The sequence below is a fragment of the Littorina saxatilis genome, linkage group LG1 (genome assembly GCF_037325665.1).
Source record: "Littorina saxatilis isolate snail1 linkage group LG1, US_GU_Lsax_2.0, whole genome shotgun sequence".
In the NCBI taxonomy this organism is placed as follows: Eukaryota; Metazoa; Mollusca; class Gastropoda; order Littorinimorpha; family Littorinidae; genus Littorina; species Littorina saxatilis.
The window spans coordinates 98263163-98285296 of record NC_090245.1 but is presented as its reverse complement, the minus strand read 5'-3'; the positions used below and the strand labels follow the sequence as shown (position 1 = coordinate 98285296).

The window sequence follows — 22134 nt, the reverse complement described above, 5'->3', positions numbered from 1 at the left end:
TACAACCATAATTTCTTTCTTCTCATAAACCGCACTGCATTCCGTGAATACTCGATTCCAAGACATTTCTTTTTACACGCCATCAGAGGAAAGAGAGCGGAATTGTCAATACTTGAATAGCTGATAATGAAATGAACACGTTCATGCAAGAGGTGTCTGTCTGTGTCTCTGAGAATGTGTGTGTGTGTGTGTGTGTGTGTGTGTGTGTGTATGTATGTGTGTGTGTGTGTGTGTGTGGCGTGCATTCTGTGTGTGTGTGTGTGGCGTGCATTCTGTGTGTGTCTATGTGTCTGTCTGTATAAAAACAAATTAAGTTATGGTAACACAACAGACATCTACATTTTGCAACTTTAAACGTAGCCCACTCTACGTCATATGGACACTGCAGAGATAGCACTTGGTTCACAGCATACATACGAAGTAAAACAGTTTTACCCTGTATATGTTTTGTTTAACACCACACACAGCCAAACTGTTCTCCCGAGAAGACTTCTAAGGATTCCAGAAACGTTCTGCAATTTAAAGGCATGTCTGCGTCTTTTTACAAGTATCACGTGTCAAATTCGTTACCCACTGAGCCAGTGTAGATCTAGTACTTGCTTGAGTCCGCACACAGTCTGTGCCACGCGTTCCCTGTGATGCTGGATTCACTCCCATGGCTATGTGTGTGTGTGTGTGTGTGTGTGAGAGAGCGTTTGTTCAACTCTTTGTACACATTATTTACCAACAAGCGCCACAACACCTTAAGAAACCTCTAAACGACGATTCTGTTCAGTGGCATTACACGCGGCGGGTCGTTTCTGCAGACACAACAGTTCAGACGGCGCCGAAACAGCTCAAGGAACTGAGAAGAGAAGAGAAGGTAGTAGACGACATTGATGGATGCGTTGAACATCACCAACAACACTGAAACCTTGAAGAGCAATTTTAGATTGGAGTGGCCCAACACTTCATAAACTCCACATTCACCATAGATGTTCATTGCGAAGATGACAAACACCAGGGGGTAGGCGAGTATCGTGGTGACACTCGCACACACGACACAAGTCACGGAACGTGCAAGTGTCGACGGGCGTGATGCACGTGAGGCTCTGTGCTCCTGTTGACCCAGATGAGAACTATGGGTGTGCTCGTGCATCTTCTTGATCAGGCCGACATTCAGACACACTGTCACAATCACGGGTAAGACGAGATTCAGAGTGCCGGCAATAGTGCTGTGGAGCATGGCAGCGATTGCTACCCTTTGGTCAGAACGCATGTAGCTTTTAACAGTAAGGAACGGCGGCAGCCATGTCAAGCAGCACCAGGTCACCAACAGGACGTAGCTTACTATCACACGGAATTTGGGAAGAAGCGTGGTCACCCTCGCAGGTTGGTTGACAGTAAGCCAGCGAGCGTAAGCTATGGCCATGGTGGTGTGAGCTGACACAGTGCTGCTGAGTGCAGCCAACACAATGCTGACAACACTGGGCACGTGCAACACAAAGAGAGCAATACTGACGAGGTTAACGATGTCGGAGACAGCCAGAGCCTTGAAGAAGAAGGTGGTTGGTTTGAAGCCGGACTCTGCACTCCACACGACCAAGTTCAACATATTTCCACACACACCTACAGTGGTCAAGAAAGGAACGATGAACACTGGTAGAATAGAATCACCAGTAAAGCTTGAATTGTTTTTGATGTTCTCTGAAAACGGGTTTAACTGGTTGTACTCAATCAGACATCCCTCCAGTTTAGCATGAGATACAAAGCTCGTGTATGAAGATTCTGGAAAGCGAGAATGACCATTGACTTGAGAAGAAGCGTCCAGCGTCCAGTCTTGGACACAGAGGGATATCATGAAAAGAAACCACACTTTGGTTATGGTCACGTTGATGATGATTATTCGAGCTTGATTTTTCTCTCCAGAAAAATAACAATATGTTTACCAATGGACGGTCTGTATACTTCACTCAAGTCGTGTTTTCTTTGACAAGAGAACTTTCTACTTTGCTGCTGTCGTCCAAGTGGCGACAACTGGAATTCAAGTTGTTGTAAGATTCTCAATTGCAACAGATATCAACTACAGCCACCGAAGAAGTTTCGCAAAAGATTTGATTTGTGTGTGTGTGTGTGTGTGTGTGTGTGTGTGTGTGTGTGTGTGTGTGTGTGTGTGTGTGTTTGTGTGTGTGTATATGTGTGTGTGTATGTGTGTGCGTGTGTGTGTGTGTGTGTGTGTGTGTGTGTGTGTGTGTGTTTTGTATACGCCGAGTCCATGACTTGAACTTCTCTAAAATGTAAGGTTCTTTTTTCTCTTTGATGTTGGTGTAACTCCACTGTTGCCCAGTTGACTTTGGCCGGTCAAATAAGAATACTGTGCTTTGATACTGTCGTATGCACTTTGCCAAGTCAAGTCAATATTTATTTATTTTTTAAACTAGGGTTACATGAATTTTTTTTTTTTAATTGCATTAAACACGACAAAAAAGATATGTAATAATGAGACACAACACTTCTAATTAACCGAAAATAAATCAAGCTTAATTCATAACTAAATAATTGTAATCATATATTTTTTTACATGAATATATAGGGGAAAGGCTCCTAATATGGACCACCTTCAACAAATCGAAGAAAATAAACGCTAAAGGCTATTTTCATTAATTCATCAAGAAGCTTGCTGGAAATAACCTATAACTCGCCCTCGAGATTTACAAAAAAAAATATAACAAAAAGTCTTCTTTTCGTGGAAGTTGATAATTTCACTTATTTTCACTCTGTTTTTGATAAGCTTCTTTAGTTTCCTGGTGTGCTTCAAATAATGCTCTCATCATCCCGAAACAGATAAATCTAAAGCATATTTTAATAAGTCTGACTTGTACACTAAGTTGTATCATGTTATTTTGAAGTATAGGGGGCTTTTTACAGTGATTCGTGAAGGCCGCTTCACTGGTCCATATCATTAGGCGCCCAAGCTCCTAATATGGACCATTTGTGATTTTTTCTGTATTTTATTTTTGCTGAATGTCTATCAAAGCTATTTCACTCTAATAAGGCCTAACGGTTAACCTAAGAGAGAAGGACTACCAAACACAAAATGAAACTTCTTCGCAAGAAAACAAGCTAGTTATCAGCATGAAACAAAAAGTGGTCCATATTAGGAGCCCTTCCCCTATGTTTCTGTGTTCGTTTTTTGTTTTAATACAAAAAAAAGTTATCAAATAATCAGAACACTGCCTGCGCGTGTCACCCGATCAGTTCAATGCTGTTTATTCATGTTTCTAGTTCGTTCACAATTAACTAAGCTTTTATTGTTTGCTGTAGAAAGATTAAAATCAATACCACAATCTACTCATGTCCATTCGGTGTTGCATTATATTGCAGTAAAGAACGCCTTTACAATGCCCAAGGTGACAATGCGGTTAGTCGAGAGTTTGCTGAATGTTGGGAACTGATCGTCCTATTGAAACAAAGTACTGCCCCCCCCCCCCCCCCTCCGCGCACACACTCACACTCACCAATACACACACATACTTAACGCACGCACGCACATACACACGACTACACTCACACAACTTTAACGCACGCGAGGTCGCTCACACACATACACACACACACACACACACACACACACACACACACACACACACACACACACACACCAATAAGCCATTTCAGCTCATACTACTAGAACAAAATCTGGGGTCGCTGTTCACTCATGAAATAATGAAATAATGTCATGAACAGGAAATAATCGAAACTCTTATGTGGTGGTGTTTGCCAACACGCAAACAGTTTCCATTATACAATAGAATCGTAAACGAAATAAGGCACAGCGTTGTTTAGAGATCAAATAACCAAAGGGAAGTAAGAGATCTATATGCAAACGACATGTGTAATGGAGTAAGCGAGAGTTATACGGAACCGATCTCCTGGCACCTGAGACAATAACAAGCATTGAAATGAAAACATGAGGATAAAATTCGGTTGTTCATTCCAATGCTTGTTATTCTCGCAGGTGCCAGGAGATTAGTTCCGTATAACTCTCGCTTACTCCATTACACATGTCGTATGCATAAAGCAGCATATAGAGCGCTTACTTCTATTTGGTTATTTAATCTTCTATTATACAAGCATTCCAATGATGATATTTCATTTTCTTTTCATTTTTCATTACTTTATTGTCCCATCGCTGGGAAATTCGGGTCGCTTCCTCCCAGTGGAAAGCTAGCAGCAACGGAGTCGCGCTACCCAGGTGTCTGCGTGTTTAGGTGTATTCAACCACCTGCACTTATGGCAGAATGACCAAGGTCTTTTACGTGCCATTGTGATGACACGGGGGTGGGACATGGCTTCCGTCTCTGGGTCTGCACATAAAGTTGACCCGTGTCCGTCCCGGGCACGTTACCGTCGGGGTCAAAGTTTGCGAACCACATTCTCTTGTACTCCAATTCATCAATGTGGAAGTCGTAGGCCGCGTATTGGTTGAACAGTTCATCAATGTGGAAGTCGGTGTCCGCGTATTGGTTGAACAGTTCATCAATGTGGAAGTCGGTGTCCGCGTATTGGTTGAACAGTTCATCAAAGCTTATCCCCACAGTCCTGCAAATAGCGTTGCCGAAGTGTAGATTTTTTTAATAGTGTTTACATGTTTCATTTCAGGCTTACTTTAACATGGTTGATCGAGTCACTTATGCATGCAGTCCATCATTTGTGCGCCCGAGCATCAAAACCCGTGAAACTCGTTCTCAAAAGAAACAAGAAGAGAAGTTAACGACCAAATACACTTCTTAAAAACACATAGCTATGCCAGTGTGAAAAGATTACAATAGTTAAAACGTGAGAATTTCTCAGATAAAATTGTGTTCGTCGATGTATAAGCAAAAGCGCATACACTGGTAAACAGGCGATGAGAAAAGGTATCGCCTGAGAATTAAAATCGACAGTTAAAAGACAACATTGGTGGGCGTCGATAACTTTTATGATTCTTAGATTAGTGATGTGAAAAAATTCCGGATATATTTAAAAATATGGACAGAACAGATTGGAGATTTAATACCTTTAAATACCTGATTTCGTCTGCTAGCTTTATCAATAACTGCCTGCGCTCAGCAAAAATGTGTTGATGAACAGAATCGGTACTCTCACACAGAAGAGTAGCGAGTTTACGTAAGCAAACCTTCCCCCTATTTACTTTGATTTAATTAATTAGCATAGTAACGTTAAGAAATTAGCATAGTAACGGTGTCTAGTCTCAATGTTAACTCAGCGAGCGGTCCCTTGACATCGTAAAATAGCGTTTTAAATACAAAATATTTGACAAAATCATTTTCGATTATAATACATTTGGGTTCTGTTCCTCGGATCGCGTAAGCCTTGGAGAAGAGTTTTAACTTTTTAAAGGAGATCTTGATTTTGTTTAACAAGATTTTAAGTAACTTGTGTGAAAAGAGATGTTTTGGTGTTGATGTTTGTAAAAACCTTATTCACTTAACTGTGATATCCTCAATGTGAACAGTTTCAAACATGGCGACCCCGATGTAAACTGAGAAAGGAAACAATAACAATATTAGCCAAATAGGTTGAAGGGATATGAAAAACTATGAGCAGGGGACCAGAGGCTCGTGTCTCCCGATGATATTCATCCGCTGGGTCTTGACTGAAATACAAGCCATATAAAAAACCACTCGTGTTGTAACCTATACATATAACATAATTTCCCGACAAGGGCTGAAATATGCATTCACAAAGGCAATGAGCAAAACGAGGGGTTTTGTATCCTGTGTCAGTTGTGTTTATCCATTCAACATTTTTGTGTGGAAGCAGCAACACAGTATGCTTGATTGTGTGCGTGTTCTTATGTTTAAAACTGAAATTACTGAAGGTTCAGATTCAAATGAATATTCAGCAGTACATTCAACAAAGTTTATCCTGTAAACATGCAAATCAACGTCTATTCTTTTGTAAGACCTCACACTTATCTATGCTATTCCCCATAACAAAAATTGGCAATTGGCAATTTTGAAAAAAAAGGCTGTTCATAACAAAACTAAATGTTCTGTCAGAAATGATTGATTGCTTTACCGTATGCTAGAATCAGCTGGAGTTTTCAACACATTTACATACATTTGAACTGATACCACAAGTCTCCCAAAACATCAGATTCGTGCAATCTAAGCCCTGCTCGTTGAAATCGACACACAGAACCACAGCTTAAAATAAACTCAACAACTTCCAAATTTCAGTAAAACGAATAGCCAATGCCTAATCAAAAACAGTACATTTATCAAGAGAGTTTTACACTTTCAACAGCAATTGACAGCGACCTGGGGGATACTGTCACAGTGTTGTGAGCAGCCAAAGTGATGTTGTATTTAGCCAGAGTGTTGTGAGCTGCCAAAGTGCTGTTGTATTTAGCCAGAGTGTTGTGAGCAGCCAAAGTGCTGTTGTATTTAGCCAAAGTGTTGTGAGCAGCCAAAGTGCTGTTGTATTTAGCCAGAGTGTTGTGAGCAGCCAAAGTGCTGTTGTATTTAGCCAGAGTGTTGTGAGCAGCCAAAGTGCTGTTGTATTTAGCCAGAGTGTTGTGAGCTGCCAAAGTGCTGTTGTATTTAGCCAGAGTGTTGTGAGCTGCCAAAGTGTTGTTGTATTTAGCCAGAGAGTTGTGAGCTTCCAAAGTGCTGTTGTATTTAGCCAGAGTGTTGTGAGCTGCCAAAGTGCTGTTGTATTTAGCCAGAGTGTTGTGAGCTGCCAAAGTGTTGTTGTATTTAGCCAGAGTGTTGTGAGCAGCCAAAGTGCTGTTGTATTTAGCCAGAGTGCTGTGAGCAGCCAAAGTGCTGTGGAAGTAGTCTAGTATCCCAACATACAAGCAGCCATACGAAAGAACAAATAAACATATAACAAAATAAGAAATTTCGTGATTATTATAATATTCAGACTGATACAACAGCAAACAGCTAAAAGCTCAAAATGCTCGAATCGATTCAAATGGCAAATCGCCACATTAAACATGAGACTGGTTGTCAACCGATCTACAACAACAAACAGCTAAAATCTATAGAAGCACTCGAATTCATCCAAATTTTAGATTCACAATAAACATGAAACGACTTGAGAGCTTTGGAAATTGCAAAGGCATGATTTCAAAACCGACACTTGCAAGGCATAACGATAATCAGCATTTTACCTGAAATATGTTTCTGTAAATTATAGTGTCGACAGCGTTGAAAAAATGCGCAATCTGCATCCATAGACATGTATGTTGAATGTACGTTACTATCTATATGTATCAATGTGTATTTTTTTGGCTCACGTAAGTGTAGCCTATGCGATCGTAACTTTGTCTGTCTGTGCGTGCGTTTGTGCGTGTGTGCGTGTGTGTGTATGTCTGTGGTAGAAACTTTAACATTTCCGAGTCTATGTGTGAGTGGTTATCCAAGACTATGGATAAAGCTCGCATAAGATTACGTCACGGTCAAAAGTGTTTGACGTCAATTAATGCATCATGACGGCATGCCTCCCTGTAGTCTTTCTCTCTCGCGTGGTGTGTGTGGTCTCGGTCATTGTTATTTTGAGCGGGCCGAGACTATTTGGCAGTCGTGTCCCTGTAAGTAGGCTACATGCAGACACAGACAGATCTAGATCTAGTGTCTCTCTTTCTTGCACAGTGTCACCTAAGCTTACTGTGTGTGTGTGGGTGTGTATGTGTGACGGAGTGATTGAGTTTGTGTTACTGTTTGTCTATTTCTTACGTGAGCCTTGAAGGCTTCGCCTCTTGTTAAACATGTGTATGTGGGAAACAAACTGTGCAAAAAGATTCAGAAAGAGTTATACATCAGAGTTTAGCACTAAAACAAGATGTGGATGTACTCCAATTTCTCATCAAGCAAACGGCCAGTGATTAAGCTTAACGAACCGTCAAATATAAAAAAAAACGGAGGCAGTTTTTAAACGTAACTGTTGGTAATGGTTGCAAAAACAAAACGCTTAAAATATCAAATGACTCGAATCCATCCACATTTTAAGAAGCCACAATAAACATGATACAGTTTTTAAATCATACATTGTGGAGTCTTGTTATTACATAAAAACAGCTTATAATCTCAAAGTACTCCAATGTATCCATATTTCAACAATAGCAACAATACACATGACACGTTTTGTACACCATGTATTTTTAAGTCCGGTTACAACAAGACAAAGCTTAAAATCTCAAAGTAATCGAGTCGAACTTACTTTTTCATCGCCGTAATAGACATCAAACAGTAAGAATTAAAACGTTGTTAACCTTCGCCCGACCGGGTTCTCGACTACACACAGAAGACATCGTGGGGCCTGCGGACCCATGCTTCTCAAAGAAGGAAAAATATGCATATCCTTCCGTAGACCCATGCTTTCCAAAGAAGCAAAAACGTGCATCCCCTTCCGTGGTTAAATTTCCGGGAGAAGTAATAAACATTAAACTATTAATTTAATTATTACCATGCGGACTAAAGCTTCTCAAAAAAGGAAAAACCTGAATACCCTTCTGTAGACGTCGTGGGGCCGTGTGGACCCACATTGTTATGTATTAATTTCGCTCCACGCGACTTGCTTATTAACTCCAAAATTAAACAAATCGTAGAAATTGATGTTTAGAGCCAATACCTGAAGGTTTGTGACTTCTCTCCCTAGTTTTTATGTAAGTTCCTTCAGTTTAAGAAACATGGGTCCGCACGGCCCCGTTATGTCTTCCGTGTGTAGTCTAAATTTGACCTTTGTTTTTTTAATTACTTTTCGCTGAAATTTAATGATATTTTAGGACATAAGAGCTTTTTAGGTATCTGAGGCATTCTTAAAAGCTCATTAAAAATTTCCAACTGGTTTAAGAGATATTTGCAATTAAACACCCTTCTGGGTCCACACGGACCCACGACGACCGGCGAAGATTAAATTGTAAGTTATGCCTTCAAACACTGATTTGCCTTGCATTGAGATATGAAATTGGTTACAACAGGAAGACAGAGCTCCAAAACTGTCACGCACTCAAATCCTCCCACATGTTTAAACGTTACAATAAACATTAGCAGACACAAACTAATTTGGAGTTTTTAAAACCATTAATTCCAAAACTGACTTGCGATCCATAAAGGTATTTAACAAACATTTTTTTCCCAGAATCTATCATTGATTTCGTTAAAAAAAAATGGCAAAAGAGTAAAAGGAAACAAACACTTAGAGAAAGTTGTTCATAAGAATTTAGCACAAACGAAAGATGTGCTTGTACTCAAGTTCCTCATCAGGCAAAAAGTCAGTGATACCGCTCAGTGAACAAACACTTTTTTTTTTAAAGAAGGCGTTGTGTGAACGTTCAGGGTGCCCCCCCCCCCCCCCCCCCGCCACCTACACACACACAAAACATAAACACATGGAACTAACAAAAATGCTAAAACGTCTACATCTGTTGACTTCATGTAATATTTGGTGTACAGTAACTTCAGTTTATGGATGACAAGTCCACAAAGCGGCAGGTTTGTAGGTTAAATGGCCTGACATCTGTGCTCTTTTGAAAAACAATTCCGAACTCGGGGATCAACTCAACATTAGGAGGTTTGAAATTGAGCGGTACCCAAAATGACCCGATTGACGTCACTTGAATACAGCAATTTCAGGGAGGATCAGGGCATTTCCCATTGAAGAATGCGTTCATGTCACTGATGAATTTTGCGTGTCATTGCGCAAGTGTGAATTCGCAACGAAGGGGATAATTGTTCCAGTCATGCCAGTTGCATAATTATCTTGTATAGGAATTGTCCTGAACCTAACTGTAGCTGCTGTCTTCAGAACACCGATGATCTGGGTTAGAAGGGAGTGATTTAAATACTCGGACATTCAGAATGTCCAAAAGGTAAGCGTTTGGAGGGTATAACTCAGTAAAGTATGGTCAAACCTTGTACTGTTATATCCCCGAGTTCAGAACATGTTTTTTTTTTTAAAAAGTCAGACCATTTAGTCAATAAACTTGTTACTTTGTAAAATGTTCCTGCATCCGCTGACATTGCTGTACACCAAATATGAAGTTAGGGTTAGGGTTAGGGTTAATTCAGTAAAAAGATGTAGAAATGACAAGCATTTTCGTGAGCCGTTTATAATTGTGTTGGTAGCAGGTTAGAAATAACTTCCTTCCAGCTTAAACCCTCTTGTGACTCACTACACATTTTCAAGTCTTTTTTTGATTGGGATAAGAGCATTGTTGCCCAAAATGTACAAACTTGCTGCAAAAATGGGATATTTCTTGTTGAATAAATTTGTAAATCTAATGTATGTAACATCTTGTTGGCACAAAATTAATTCAGCACAACAATGCCACTCTGCACCGGAAGCAGCCTGGCTGTTGACTTTGGGTATACGTTCAAGTGGAAGGATGTAGAGGTTACATGCCGAGTCTCAGTGATTATTAAAAATAATGGTCGAAGTTAGCGGATCATGAAAAATGCGAGCTTTCATTGCTTTCCACAATACCAAAACATTTCCAATATCTAATAAACAGCTTTCTTTCTTTATTTGGTGTTTAACGTCGTTTTCAACCACGAAGGTTATATCGCGATGATAATAAACAGCTAAAAGTATAGGTTAGACATTATAAGATGTTTGATGGGTTGTTGACAGACCAGCTTTTTTTGTCGTCCGAGGGGGAGCATATCGTCTTTTGTTTCTGGTCTGTCAACAAGCCACCAAACATCTTATATTGTTCATTCACTTTGCAAGGTAGCTAGTTACAGGCACAGAAAAAAGAAACTTAAAATCTGTCTAGAGGCAGCTTGGACTTCGCGCTGTGTTGTACATTTTCAATATTTGAAATTCTGTGAATACCAGCATTCCTTTCTCCGGCAAATCCAGTCGTCACAATAGTTCATATCAGGCCGAATGTTTTCTTGTCAGTCATAAAAGGACGAGCAAAAATTTTTCCTGTTTGAAAATTGAATGTGTCACTACAGAAACCGTCATTAGACATCTCACCTAGGACGTCACAGAGTGCTACCCCGAACAGCAAACACGCATTAAATGCTTTAAAAAGAACCGAGCTTGGGACCATTCACATGACCTGGATAAAAAAAAAACAAGTCGCGTAAGGCGAAAATACAATATTTAGTCAAGTAGCTGTCGAACTCACAGAATGAAACTGAACGCAACGCAACGCAGCAAGACCGTATACTCGTAGCATCGTCACTCCACCGCCCGTGGCAAAGGCAGTGCCCGTGGAATTGACAAGAAGAGCGGGGTATTCGTTGCGCTGAGAAGGATAGCACGCTTTTCTGTACCTCTCTTCGTTTTAACTTTCTGAGCGTGTTTTTAATCCAAACATATCATATCTATATGTTTTTGGAATCAGGAACCAACAAGGAATAAGATGAAAGTTGTACAAAAAGCTTGATAATAATTTTTATATATTTAATTTTCAGAGCTTGTTTTTAATCCGAATATAACATATTTATATGTTTTTGGAATCAGCAAATGATGGAGAATAAGATAAAGGTAAATTTGGATCGTTTTATAAATTTTTATTTTTTTTTACAATTTTCAGATTTTTAATGACCAAAGTCATTAACTAATTTTTAAGCCACCAAGCTGAAATGCAATACCGAAGTCCGGGCTTCGTCGAAGATTATTTGACCAAAATTTCAACCAATTTGGTTGAAAAATGAGGGCGTGACAGTGCCGCCTCAACTTTCACGAAAAGCCGGATATGACGTCATCAAAGACATTTATCAAAAAAATGAAAAAAACGTTCGGGGATTTCATACCCAGGAACTCTCATGTCAAATTTCATAAAGATCGGTCCAGTAGTTTAGTCTGAATCGCTCTACACACACACACACACACAGACACACACACAGACACACGCACATACACCACGACCCTCGTTTCGATTCCCCCTCGATGTTAAAATATTTAGTCAAAACTTGACTAAATATAAAAAGACCACCACCGGACCGATCCAGGTGAAAACTAGCAGTTGAGACCCGATGTTCCCAATGAAGAGGACCAAGTCCAGAAGTCAAGCTAACGGAGCTGTACCTTGACTCATCTTTCCCAGTCTCAATTCCATCAGTAGCAGGTCGCAGAAACTTCACGGCGTGTCAGTAGGCACAGTGTGAACGACGTTGTCGCTCAAAGGTATGTCGAGGGTTTGACTCCTACGGCGGCAAGAGATGTGGAATAGGCGCCGAGACAGCTCTCGGAACAGAGAAGAGAAGAGCAGATAGTAGACCACGTTGATAGATGCGTTGAAAACCGTCAGCAGAAGAGAAATCATTATTAGCATGTCTTCACACGAATATCCACAGTATTGATGAAAACTGAACCTATTTGAAACACTCAGTACCACGACAACCACTGATGTTGGATAGGCCAACATGGTAGTGACACTCAGACAGGCGACGGCAATCAGCATTCGGTTAAATCTGGAGGAGCGTGTTTCACGTGCTGCACTGTGTTGCTGACCCTGATCCGAGCGAGCCCTGTGTACGCACAGCTTACAGACCAGGCTCACGTTCAGGAGCAAAGTCATGATGACAGGCAGCACCAGACCCAAAATGCCTGTGATGCAATACATAACAACATAGTGCTGGGGCTGTGAATGCAAAAGAAACATGGGTACCCATGTGAAGAGAATCCAAATCATCAGAAGCACGAAGGATACCACCAATCGGCACCTTGTAAGGAGAGTTTTAAACTGTGTTGGCTTGAAGACAGCAACCCAGCGAGTGAAAACTACGGCCATTGTAGTGTGAGCGGAGACAAAACACGCAAATATGGCAGAAAATGCGGCAGCAACCACAACAGGCGTATATTCTCTAACCCAATGCAGAATGGGGGACAAGCAGACAATTACAAGGGTGACGGAATCGGATGCAGCGAGAGCCTTAACGAAGAAGGTGGTTGGGTTGAAATCAGGCTCTGCACTCCACACCGCAAGGTTCACCACGTTTCCACACAAACCCAAAACGGCGAAAGAGGGAACGATGTATTTTTTTATTAAATCCGCGACAGTGTAGTATAGTTGATCGCTGTAGTAATCTTCTTCCTTGTGCATTTCACGCGTATAGTTCCTGACGGGCATTTCATGGTGGTCGGAACCGTCTGTGACATCATGTAAAGTCATGTTTGGTGAAATGGAGTTCGTGTGCTCGAAATAGAAGCAACAAATCAAATAGCTGCATACAATTCTCAACGTAGTTGAAGACATCGTGTTTTTCAAACTGTGAAAGTGGGTCCTCAGAAAAGCGCTCGTTCACGAAAGATCTTCACGAATAGTAAATAGTCAGAGCTTAAATGTCGTCGAAAATGTGCTGCAACAATTAGCACTGCTGTACAGCCTAGACACTGACAGATTGGATGGTGAGAAGTAGCAACCGTTTCTCACGACTGTTTGCATTAACGTGAAGGCGCACAGCACACTTTGATCAGACTGGTTCTCATTGCAGGAACTGATGATCGCCCTTTCCATGGAAATGCGTCTGTTTGGAAAAGCTCTTCCTGCGGGTAGCACGCATCGCTTATTTTTGGGGTGGGGTAGGTGATAGATTTGTGGTTGATACGCACGCGCAGACCGTTCGTATTTCGCTGACGTTCCCCAAAGGGATATTATTTTTGACAACCCTGTACGGTTTATAGACTTGTTCTGTGGATGCAAAATACCAATCCTGATGCAATCTCCCTCGAGAATATTGACTACGCAATGGCCTTATTGCGGTTCGAATGGAGTGGACGTTTTCCCAGCTAGAGTTGTCGTGCATAATAAATGGGTTTGACCCATCCGCGAATGTTACTGACACAGTGGGTGCTGGTCCAAGCGATTGCCTTGCAATGCAGCACGACAAACACCCTTCACCAGGGCTGTTTCTTCTCCTTCTTCTTCTTCTTCTTCTTAATTCTTCTGCGTTTGTGGGCTGAAACTCCCACGTACACTCGTGTTTTTTGCACGAGTGGAATTTTACGTGTATGACCGTTTTTTACCCCACCATTTAGGCAGCCATACGCCGTTTTCGGAGGACGCATGCTGGGTATTTTCGTGTTTCTATTTATAACCCACCGAACTCTGACATGGATTACAGGATCTTTTTCGTGCGCACTTGGTCTTGTGCTTGCGTGTACACACGGGGGGTGTTCGGACACCGAGGAGAGTCTGCACACAAAGTTGACTCTGAGAAATAAATCTCTCGCCGAACGTGGGGACGAACTCACGCTGACAGCGGCCAACTGGATGCAAATCCAGCGCGCTACCGACTGAGCTACATCCCCGCCCACCAGGGCTGTTTCAAAAGGTCTCAGTCTACACATGAAGGAGAAGGGATAGAGTTCTGAAATTTGGCGCATATTTGACAAGATAACATGCAAAATATATCATGTATGTCGTCGTGATAGTCATGACATCTTCAGCAATCAGAGTAGTCTACTTGTTGCTGCCTTCGAAAAAGGACAAAGAGAATTGAAAAGACTTACATTTTCACACGCATGTCAAACAAATCTTGAAGAACTCGAACATCAGATTTCAAAGAGTATGATCAAAATAAATCTGTCCTGAATGTTCCTCTTTTATGCAGAAGTCCTTGACAAGCAGAGTGATCGACTGAAATTAAGCGCATAGTGCTTTTAGTTATGTGCTATAGAAATCTCCTTAATAAATAAATAAATAAATTCAAGGCAACGGTTTGTTTGTTTGTTTGTTTGCTTAACGCCCAGCCGACCACGAAGGGCCATATCAGGGTGGTGCTGCTTTGACAAATACCGTGCGTCACACACAAGACAGAAGTCGCAGCACAGGCTTCATGTCTCACCCAGTCACATTATTCTGACACCGGACCAACCAGTCCTAGCACAAACCCAACAATGCCAGACGTCAGGCGGAGCAGCCACTAGATTGCCAATTTTAAAGTCTTAAGTATGACCCGGCCGGGGTTCGAACCCACGACCTCCCGATCACGGGGCGGACGCCTTACCACTAGGCCAACCGTGCCGGTCAAGGTAACGGTAAGGCCGCTGTATGAGCGGTCTTGCTGGTAAGAGGGACGGGCGGTGTGGCTGGGTGGTAAGACGTCGGCCTCTTAATCGGAAGGTCGAGGCCGGGTTCGAATCCCGGCCGCGGCCGCTTGGTGGGCTAAGTGTGGAGATTTTTCTGATCTCCCAGGTCAACTTATGTGCAGACCTGCAAGTGGCTCATCCCCCTTCGTGTGTACACGCAAGCACAAGACCAAGTGCGCGCGGAAAAGATCCTGTAATCCATGTCAGAGTTCGGTGGGTTATAGAAACACGAAAATACCCAGCATGCTTCCTTCGAAAGCGGCGTATGGCTGCCTAAATGGCGGGGTAAAAACGGTCATACACGTAAAATTCCACTCGTGCAAAAACACGAGTGTACGTGGGAGTTTCAGCCCACGAACGCAGAAGAAGAAGAAGAAGCTGGTGAGAGGGATCCCAGAAGGCTGTTGTTTTCGACGGAGGCAACTAAAAGCCCTGTGTCAACACCAGAGTCAGCAAGCAAGAGTCCGTGAACCAAGAAGAAAACGGCTAGATGTTCCTGTCTCTTTGATCTGTTTTCAATAGTATGACCTCACGTTCGATTTGAAGCTAGTATTTGATGTTGTTATTTATGTGTGGCACACATATTTTCATTATTATATTTGGAATTCAAGGTCTGTAGGATCTTCACTGATTCCTACACCAAAGTGACAAGAACTGGAGCGGTTTTGTTGAAAATATGAGAACAAAACTCAAACATATAAGATGATAATGTGCGCAAAGTTGTCTTTTTATCAAGATTTAAAAAATCTACGGCGATTTTAAAAAGATCTACGATCTAAATCAAAGTTCAGATAAATAGCAGAACCAGGTGATACCCGATCAATTACAAAATATTGCCTTTGATGACTAACAAAACTACAATTGAAACGTACTTTGTGAGACATCTGTTGTATCAGGAACCTTATATCAATTGCATGTCCGTCAACAAGCACAGCTGGGATGATGTTACAAACACACACAACAGTGAGTATTGTGCACATCACACTTTTTGGGTTATTTCCTCCAAAATCATAAATGTAAATCTTAGAAAACACAAACCTTTACCTCAAATTGATACTATATGACTACGTCATATGGGCAGTGGAAAATTAATTATTAGGTCATGCGTCAGGCAGTACATGTGTTGGGATTATAGCTTAATTGACACCTTGACCTCTGGATCTGGATCTAGATCCCCACTGGAATTTATTCGTGGGATTTTCATCACAGGGTCCGATTTCGGCTATAAGTGACGGATGGTGTGCGTATCGTCATTTATTTAAAAAACAAAAACTTCTTTATACATGGTCTTAAAATGTCCAGTTCAATAACGTAATCATGTACTCGTACAGACTCATTTCATGATTTGAACACTTGTGAAGTTAAAGACGGGCGCAGTGGCGTGGTGGTAAGACGTCGGCCTCCTAATCGGGAGGTCGTGAGTTCGAATCCCGGTCGCTGCCGCCTGGTGGGTTAAGAGTGGAGATTTTTCCGATCTCCCAGGTCAACTTATGTGCAGACCTGCTAGTGACTTAACCCCATTCGTGTGTACACGCAAGCACAAGACCAAGTGCGCACGGAAAAGATCCTGTAATCCATGTCGGAGTTCGGTGGGTTATGGAAACACGAAAATACCCAGCATGCCTACCCAACGAAAGCGGAGTGAAGCTGACTATGCTCTCAGAGTATAGTGTGGGGAACCCAAATGAGCAAACGAGCTCACACGTAACCAGACAATTCTGGAACGCTGAAGAAGAAGAAAAAGTTACAGTAAAGTATTGACATGGAAGGTCTCTCTCGCGCATGTAGGATAACGATCTCCAAACACTCCACAGGAATTACTAGAGGAAGAATCCCTCTACTGTTCCTTTTTACCCCAAAGTCATCGTCGAAAAAGCCTGGTATTCTGGTCAACTTTACTGCAGGTGGAAGGCCTCTGCTTTAGGCGTGATTTCACCAAGCGTCATCTCAACAGGCTGATTCTTTCGGCGGAAGCAACAACAGAGTCGGCGCCGAAACAGTTCCCGGAACTGAGAAGAGCAAAGCAGGTAGTACACGACATTGATGGAGGCATTGAACACCGTCAGCAGGAAAGCAATACCGATTGAAAACGCTTTGCACGAATCGATGCACTGATTTAACATAATTAATTGCATGACGATGAACCCTGCCGGATACGTGAAGAAGGTGGTGACACTCATGCAAACTACGACGGTGACCAGGCGGTTGAATCTGGAAGAGCTTTGCGCACGTGCTGCGCTGTTTGTCAGTTGTCCCAGGTCCGTGCGAGTCCTGTGCCGACACAGCTTACAGGCCAGGCTGACGTTCAGGAACAAGGTGACCATGACAGGTAGAATCAGGCTTAAGCTACCGGTGATAAAATTGAGGACAGCATCGTAACGACTGCTCTTAGTAAGAAGGGCTATAAATGCAGGTACCCAAGTCACAAGACTCCAGATCAACACCAATACGTAGGATACAACAACTCGGCGCTTGGTGAGGATTGCTCTCACCTTTGTTGGCTTGTGGACTGCAAGCCAGCGGGTGAACACAACGGCCATAGTGATGTAAGCCGTCACTGTGCTGATGTACGGAATTATGAATCCAACCACGACCACAGCAATAACATATCCCTTTTCCGTTATGAGCAGGGGACCGGAGAGAACAATGATGGCAATATTGAAGAAGTCAGATACAGCGAGAGCCTTCATGAAGAAGGTGGTAGGGTTGAAACGTGACTCTCCACTCCACACCACCACATTTACTACGTTTCCACACAAGCCCAACACGGCAAAAGGGGGAGTGATGTATGTCGATACTATTTTTGAAACAGGTAAGTACTGATCTGGTTCGTGGCCACCTTTGCTCTCTATGGTTGACGACTGGAACTGCTCAGAGTCACTATGGACTGTTGTATCAAGATGAGTCAAAGTTGAGTTTAATGGCGTGGTGTTAACATCTGCGAAATAGAACAATAGAATGAGGCACTTACAGTTACACACAAGTTTTAGCTGTGTCAAAGTCATGATGTTGTGTTCAGTCTTCAAACGATGTCTTGTTTTTGCAGTCCGGCCGAGACATCTGATGAAATGAGGCCTGGGTCTGATTTATACATTTACATAATGCACATATTCATAATAAGTATGCTTTTGTAATCAGCCAAACTTTGTGTCCCTTTCTGAGTCATCGGCTTTACACTTTATAGTAGGTGGTAATGCCCACTGATGTGGGCTCACCAGACATAAAAGCACAAAGTAGGGCAAAAATCATGTTCAGTTAACACACTTTTAAAATATATGTTCAATCAAAACAAGGAAGCAAACACTATCAAAACAAATAGCTATTGCCTAGCTATTAATGCTCGCTCTGCTTGTCCAGCACTTTTGCATAAACGAGGAACATTTAAGACACAGTTCTTTTGATCATACTCTTTGAAATATGATTTGCGTGTATATAATTATATATGATTAGAGTAGTCCCTCTGGTCACCCTTTCATTGTTCAGCCATTCTTAAACTTTTCTTTGCAGTAGTAATTTCTTTTATTATGGTGCCTACGGGCCTTAACCGATTTTTGGGTGTGATTGGACTTGGAATATACTCAGAGAGAAAGGAAAAACGCAGATAGATAGATGACAGGATTTTTCTTGGACTAATTATGAACATTACAAATACTATTTGTGAACAAACCTATGCATGTTATATGAAATAATGTACCGTTTTTATCTGATGCATATGATTTGGAGTTTACTTTTAATCTTCACGTGCTTTTATCATCAGTGTTTACATGGTTTGATTATCTTTGTTTCTGTGGTTGTTCGTTTAGTCAGGTGTTTGTCTGTTGCTATCCTGACAAGACCTGCAGGCACTTACGAGTAACAGACGCACACTCAATTAAAGATGCATGTACATCTCTCCAACTTCAGTGACGCACATTGTCGGCGTTACATGTGCATGTGTTTTAACAGCACACACAAAAACCCAGCAGAGGCAGTTGAATTGTTTTGGTTTAATTTATCTTCCTAGCTCTCTCGAATTTGTCATATGGGCTCGAACATGCAGTATAGGTACGTCGAATGTCTCGTCCATAGGGATGTGAAACATCGTACAGTTTCATTTGATTGGCCTACATGTCTTTGATCTGCTAGTGTTGCTTTTCAGTGACCTCAACACTGCGAACTCCGGAAAGGCATAGTGGTGGAAGGTGCGCTATGTATAAGGCAAGTATAGACGATGTTCAGAACTAAGAACTTAACGTTTTTAAGGAATACATAATTATATATACATATATAGAGGCTACATCTCCCCCTGGTGGCAGGTATGCATTTTATCCACGTCGAGACAGTATGTAAAATATGAAAAGAGAATCGTTGATACACGTCAAGGAACACGATTAGTAATGTATTATACCTCACAAGCAATCCTACGAAACAAATAAAACGTAGACTTGTTTCTTATCCATTCAGGCAATGTGTATTTCACATAATGCCTAATATCTTCAGGAAATATCTGAATATCCACATTACTCGGATTTCCTGAACATGTGCAGACAATGCCAGATGTATGCGATATATGACTATATAACATAATTTCCCGACAAGGGCTGAAATATGCATTCACAAAGGCAATGAGCAAAACGAGGGGTTTTGTATCCTGTGTCAGTTGTGTTTATCCATTCAACATTTTTGTGTGGAAGCAGCAACACAGTATGCTTGATTGTGTGCATGTTCTTATGGTTAAAACTGAAATTACTGAAGGTTCAGATTCAAATGAATATTCAGCAGTACATTCAACAAAGTTTATCCTGTAAACATGCAAATCAACGTCTATTCTTTTGTAAGACCTCACACTTATCTATGCTATTCCCCATAGCCCGGTAGCTCAGTTGGTAGAGCATTGGACTTGTGATCGGAAGGTCGCAGGTTCGAATCCGGGCCGGGACGGACACGGGTCAACTTTATGTGCAGACCCAGAGACGGAAGCCATGTCCTACCCCCATTGCACCACAATGGCACGTAAAAGACCTTGGTCATTCTGCCATAAGTGCAGGTGGCTGAATACACCTAAACACGCAGACACCTGGGTAGCGCGACTCCGTTGCTGCTAGCTTTCCACTGGGAGGAAGCGACCCGAATTTCCCAGCGATGGGACAATAAAGTAATGAAAAAAAAATAAAACTTCATAATGTTACCTGGGACCTAAATGCCAAATAATCCACAAAAACGACTCTTAACGGAGTGCGCAATTCGCGGTGGGATAGAACTGCTGTTCGGCTGATAGAACCGCCCAGCCAGCGACACCAGGCTTTGCGTGCGTGTGCCACTGACTTCGCGTGCTGCGCGACCTAATTTTAGCACCCTAGGCATTTGAGTTCACTGGCACAATTGTCAGAGTTGGTGGCTTGGTGGCCAAAGGGATCCGGGTTCGATTCCCGGCATGGACGGTCTTTTTTTAATTTTTTTTTTTAATTCTTGTTTACTATTGTTTATTATGAACGTTTTAATGTTTTATTTTACTCTAATAATTTTGTTAATTGTGTAAAATATTTTTTTTTTTTTTTTTTTAATCTAAGTGATCCGGGTTCGATTCCCGGCATGGGTGGTCTATTTTTTTTTTAATTCTTGTTTACTATTGCTTATTATGAACGTGTTAATGTTTTATTTTACTCTAATAATTTTTTTAATTGTGTAAAATAAATTGTTGTTTTTTGTAAATTACTATTACAAAGCAATTTGTATATGGTACCGAAGAAGCCCCTACGTCTTCTTCACCACCCCGGCCACAGGCTTTTACACGATGTTAGAACATTATCCAACTTTAACACACACCAACAAGGCAACTTGGCCGCCTGCTTCCCGTTCATAGTGAGAATATTTCTTAAATTCGTTTCGTTGTTTGAATAACTTCGGCATCTAATGAAACTAATTCAGCAAGTGATGTCCTCTTTACACAGACAGCAGCCATGCTGTACACGTATGATATTATTCCTAATTAAATTATCTATGTTATTATCATGTACAGAAGCCAAGACAAATTTGTAATAATTCACACAATAATTTACATGGAAGGAGGTAGCTTAAAGATGTGTGTCAATTTCAATTCCATGAGACTTGTCTTTAAAGATAAAGGAAGTTGAACATCGGGCATAATTTGGAATGGCAAACTTTGAATGAACATTTCATAAACAAGCAGCCCTATATGATATAATCCCGACCGAACCAAACACTACTTAGTAACACATGTCGAAGAAATAGCCTCAATAAGCTGCCACATACCCCTGAACATTTTCTTCCAACCATAACAATTACGTCATCACAGTGTTATTAAATAACGGAGAAAAACGGCACAGGGAAATGTCTTCAAGAATATATGCGTCAATTTTCATTTCAAGTCCATCAGGCAGTTTTTGTATATTTGTATGAAAGTTCACACACACACACACACACACACACACACACACACACACACACACACACACACACAAACGCGCACACACAAACACACACACACTTTTACACACACACACACACATACACACACACGCACACACACACACGCGCGCACACATACACACACACACACACACACACACACACACACACACACACACACACACACACACACACACATAGGCTACAAACTTCTGCTCTGCCCTCATTCAAACTTTCAGTCAATACCTGAATGAATGTGTAAGGCGTGGAAGTAGTCTTGTATCCCAACATACAAGCAGCCATACGAAAGAACAAATAAACATATAACTAAATAAGAAATTTTGTGATTATTATAATCTTCAGACTGATACAACAGCAAACAGCTAAAAGCTCAACATGCTCGAATCGATTCAAATGGCAAATCGCCACATTAAACATGAGACTGGTTGTCAACCGATCTCGTTGTCAACCGATCTACAACAACAAACAGCTAAAATCTATAGAAGCACTCGAATTCATCCAAATTTTAGATTCACAAGAAACATGAAACGACTTGAGAGCTTTGGAAATTGCAAAGGCATGATTTCAAAACCGACACTTGCAAGGCATAAAGATAATCAACATTTTACCTTAAATAATTTTGTTTCTGTAAATTATAGTGTCGACAGCGTTGAAAAAATGCGCAAT

The 22134-nt window shown here is 41.4% G+C and overlaps 1 protein-coding gene across 1 annotated transcript; it reads right to left on the bottom strand.

The window, feature by feature from the left end:
- Window positions 1–16934: 16934 nt before the first annotated feature.
- LOC138955939 (FMRFamide receptor-like) lies at window positions 16935–17729 on the bottom strand. The gene has a single exon (XM_070327458.1). It carries the CDS (start codon window positions 17727–17729, stop codon window positions 16935–16937), a length of 795 nt encoding a protein of 264 aa, XP_070183559.1.
- Window positions 17730–22134: the final 4405 nt, after the last annotated feature.

Coding starts and splice junctions, on each gene's coding strand:
- LOC138955939 (XM_070327458.1), bottom strand. CDS start 17,729: ATGAAGGCTCTCGCTGTATCTGACTTCTTCAATATTGCCATCATTGTT.